Below are 4,035 nucleotides of genomic sequence, written 5' to 3' on the forward strand. Positions count from 1 at the left end.
CGGCCCGGGGACTCGCCGTCTTGCGCTATGAAATGCTTCCTGCAGTCGGACAAGTAGTGTGTGGTGCCTAGGCCGTCTCCTGTAAGAAGCCGCAGCTCGCAGAGCGACTGTCTGGTGGGCAGGAGCAAGGAAGAATGGGCGCCCACATGAAAAATGGCTAAGGACTCAAAGCATAAACATAGCTTAAGCCGGCTTTCCAGCCGCTCTTCGCAAAGCCGACTCCTGAGTAGTCGGCTTGCCGCCTTCTATTCAACTTGCTAAGAAACTCTAGAACGGCCAAGTACTTGCCCTCCCAAAGTAGCCAAGCACTTGATCCAGCGGCAGTCCGCAGAGCGGCTGTCCAACTGGCAAAGACGGCAACTAAGTGAAGGTGGCAAAGGAAAAAGCCAAAAGAGCAATGAGCAAGAAATGATAGAACTCAGATAAATATTTACATAACATAGACCCTTGGCCGAATCTTCGAACAGAAGTTCAAAATACACCCCGCGGGTGGAATTGTGCGAATTAACAAGTTCTTCAAAGACTACTAAAGCAGATAAATAAAGGCAAGATGATGGCCTAGGAAGCGGCAGACGGGTTTGGAGGGTCGGAGGAGACGTTGGTGTCAGGTGCTGGGGCGGCCGGCTGGGCAGTCTCGGCTTGATCGTCTCCAGCGGCAGCCGGCTCGGTCGAGCGCGGCTCGTTGCTGGAGGCGCGGTCGAGCTGAGGCTGGTCCCCTGCTCCGTCTTCTGGCACCTCCGTCTCGTCTCCGACCTCCGCCTCGCCTCCCTCCTCGGCGCTGGAGCCGATCACCTCCGCCGAGTCCTCGTCGTAATCCGGGTTCATCCCGAACCACTCCGGCGACGCCTCTCTACCATCTTCAGCCCGCTCAGGGATGAAGACGCTGGTGTCTACGTACTCGGCGATCGCCGCCGCACGCTCGATGAGGGCGCCTTCCACAGCTGCCAGCTCCACTTGAGCCTCTGACCGGAGCGTGGCCAGCCGGTCCAGTTCCAGCCCTGGATACCATGCCTTGACGAATTCCAAGGCCCAACACGCTCCAGCCCGGGCCGAGGAACCCTTCCAGGCCTCGAGGCGGCCAGCCGCGACCTCCAGCCAGTCGGCAGTCTGACTGGGAGTGCGCAGAACTGGCATGTCTAGCCACAAGGCAGCAATCGCCTGGGCGCCAACATGTTGAAGCCGGCGCAACATCCAATGGGCCGGCCGCAGACGAGCCTCGATGCTCAGAAGCTTCTCATCAAGGGTCCAGGGGGCATTGGCGGCAATCTCCTCGCCATTTGCCCTCCGCGCCTCGCGATCAGCCTCGATGGCTTGAGTGGCAGCTTGCGTGTGGCCAGGGAAGAAGTCTGCCAAGACAAAAAGAAGCAAGTCAAAAAATCAGGAGTCAGCCCGACTTGCCGTCGACGGCTCAAAGAAAGAGAGTAAAGAAACTCACCGTCGACGATATCCTCAATCTCATGGAAGCCGGAGGTCAGCATTACCTCCTTGTTGGTCCAGGAGGAGCGCTCGCTTTCGAACTCGGCCAGGAGAGCAGTCTCTTTCTTCTCCGCCTCCTCCTGCGCCTTCTTAAGCAGCTCCTTCTGCTCCGCCAGCTGCGTAGCCAGCAGGTCGCGCTCTGTGACGAGCTTGCCACACTCCTCCCACTTGGCACGCAAGGCGGTGTTGGCTTCGCCCAGCTGCTGCTGAAGAACGGCGTTGGCCTCTGAAGAAAAAAGAAGAAGAAGACGCTAAGTCGTCAACAAAGAAGGTCACCAGGAAGATCCGGCCCGACTGCTCAGCAGTCGGCCCGAATCTCGGGGACTACAGCCCGCGGGTGCGCCCGCGCGCCCCCGCGAAGAAGGAGGACTCACTCCGGCTCTCCGACAAGTCGGCAGTCCGCTTGCCCAGCTCCTCAACATTGCGGTTGAAGGTGGTGACCCGGAGGTTGTGATAATCCTGTGATAAGTATTTCAAACAAGAGTAAGTATTTAGAACTCGCCAATGGAGTTCCGAGCCGCCTGCTCAGCAGCCGGCCCGGAACTCGGGGACTACACCCAGTGGGTGCGCTGGCGCACCCCCACAGAGAAGAACAAGAAAAACAAAGTCAGAAGAAAACATACCCGGACGGCTGCTCGCGACGCCAGATGCGCCTTGGTGCAGTTCTGGATGGCGTCACCCTCAGCTCGCAGCTTCGCCTGGACGTCTAGAAGCGCCTGGTTCAGCGGGCCTGCGCTGCCTCCTCGCACCCACCCAACGGGCGCTGCGTTCGTTGCCTCGACGTTTGGGATGGCCGAGTTGGCGGCGCCGGTCTCCAAGGGGCGTGGCGCTGAAATCGCCTTCTCAAGGCGGCGGCGCGTTGGCGAGGCGACTTGAAGGAGCAGCTTCGCCACGGCCTCGTCTTTAGTCGGCGGCACCGGCGGGTCGGCCGGCTATTCGCCTCGCACGCTCCCAGAATGCGGCGGAGGCGGCGGCGGCACGACCGTGTCCGACATGGAGGCCTCGCCGCCTTCCCTCTCCATGATGGGGTTCTCGCCGCCGGCTTCCCCAGTCTGCTCCGTGAATTCCGGAGGCGGCCGCGCTGAGTTCAGCGGGATGACGAACAACGCCGACTGGCGGCGCACGGCTTCCTCAGCCCGCCGCTTTGCCGCGACGGCAGCTTCGACATCATCCAGCTTCTTCTGGGTGGAGGCGGCCGCCTTCTCGGCCTCCGCCTTCTCCCGGCGGGCGGTTGCTTCCTCGTCGCGCTTCTCCTGCGCGTTTCGCTCCGTCGCCTCCCGAAGGTCGGCGGCGGGGTCAATCCGCCGAGTGGTGGCGGACGTCTCTGCCGACCCCATGATGGAGGCGGTGGCGACCCTCTCAAAGGTGAGGGGTGCCCTGAAGCAGGGAAAGCATGTAAAAGATTTGGACAAGATCCACCAGAAGGAAATAAGACAAAGGACGGAAGCACTTATGCAGAGACCAGTGGCGGCTTCTTCACTTCCTTGCGGAAACGGTTGGCTTTTGCGACCGCCTCTTCCCGCTTGGTCGCGGCGGCCGCCCCCTTGAACTTCTTCGACCGGCCGCCAAGAGAACTCGGCCCGACCCGGCGCTTCCTCGCACCGCCTAGACCATCCAAGGCGGCACAGGAACTCGCGCCGGGGTGGCTGGCTTTTGGTTGGTGGCGCGGGGCGACTTCCCCCTCAAAGTCGTCATCAGGCCAGTCGGCAAAGGTGGCCGAAGGCCTGAAGCCGCCTCCTCCTCCTCCGCCTCCTCCTTCGACGTCGGCCTCCATCGCCGCCGCCCCCAAGTCGGGGTCGTCAACGTCGCTCTCCGCTCGGTCGGGGACGAACTGGCGGGCTGGCCCCGCGGTGCCGGCCGAAGGCTGGACGAGAGGGTTCTGGTTCGAGTACTAAAAAAGATTAGAAGTCGGATTTGGCTGAAGAAAGAAAGCAGAATAAGAAGAGAAACGACTTACAACAGGCGGGGGGTTGGCGCGCGAGTACGGCTCCATGCCGAACTGCCAATCCTCCGAGAGACCGCAGTTCGCGATGTAATTCACCGTATCCGCCACCTCCGCGTGGGGCATGTCCTTGGAGCACATCCGACTTGGGTCCCGGTGGCCACTCATCTGACATATCATATGAGGCCGGCCTTGGAGTGGGAGGACTCGGCGCGCCATGAAGGTGGCCAGCAAGTCGGCCCCAGTCAGACCCTCCGACTGCGTCAGCACTCGGAGTCACGCGACGGCAGCGGCACTGGCAGGAGTCAGCGTCTTGGCCCGGTGGGACCAGCTGGGGAGCCTTCCAGCCGGCGCGCCGACTTCGTAAGGCGGCAGGTTGACCCAGTCGCCTTCCGGGGCGACGTTCTTCACGTAAAAATAAGATCGCTGCCACATCTTCACCGATTTGATCAGCGAGATGGTGGGAAACGGGTTGTCGGCCACCGACCTCCGCATCGCGATGAAGGCACCGCACTAGGCTGGCACGCCGGCGACGTGCGTGCCGAGCTTGGAATGGAAGAATTCCCCCCACATCTCGATGGTGGGGAGAATGCCGAGGAAGCCTTCGCACAGGGTGG

The 4,035-nt window shown here is 61.6% G+C and overlaps 1 protein-coding gene across 1 annotated transcript; it reads right to left on the reverse strand.

Annotated features, from left to right (window-relative positions):
- Positions 1–558: 558 nt before the first annotated feature.
- LOC147986375 (uncharacterized) lies at positions 559–1,134 on the reverse strand. Its single transcript, XM_087540032.1, has one exon. It carries the CDS (start codon positions 1,132–1,134, stop codon positions 559–561), a length of 576 nt encoding a protein of 191 aa, XP_087396158.1.
- Between the last annotated feature and the right edge of the window lie 2,901 nt (positions 1,135–4,035).

This window comes from Triticum urartu, chromosome 2A (assembly GCF_056163025.1).
Source record: "Triticum urartu cultivar PI428250 chromosome 2A, HENAU_Tu73, whole genome shotgun sequence".
Classification (NCBI taxonomy): domain Eukaryota; kingdom Viridiplantae; phylum Streptophyta; class Magnoliopsida; order Poales; family Poaceae; genus Triticum; species Triticum urartu.

Bases quoted from the DNA above. Each gene is read 5' to 3' on its own strand.
- LOC147986375 (XM_087540032.1), bottom strand. From the start codon at position 1,134: ATGCCAGTTCTGCGCACTCCCAGTCAGACTGCCGACTGGCTGGAGGTC.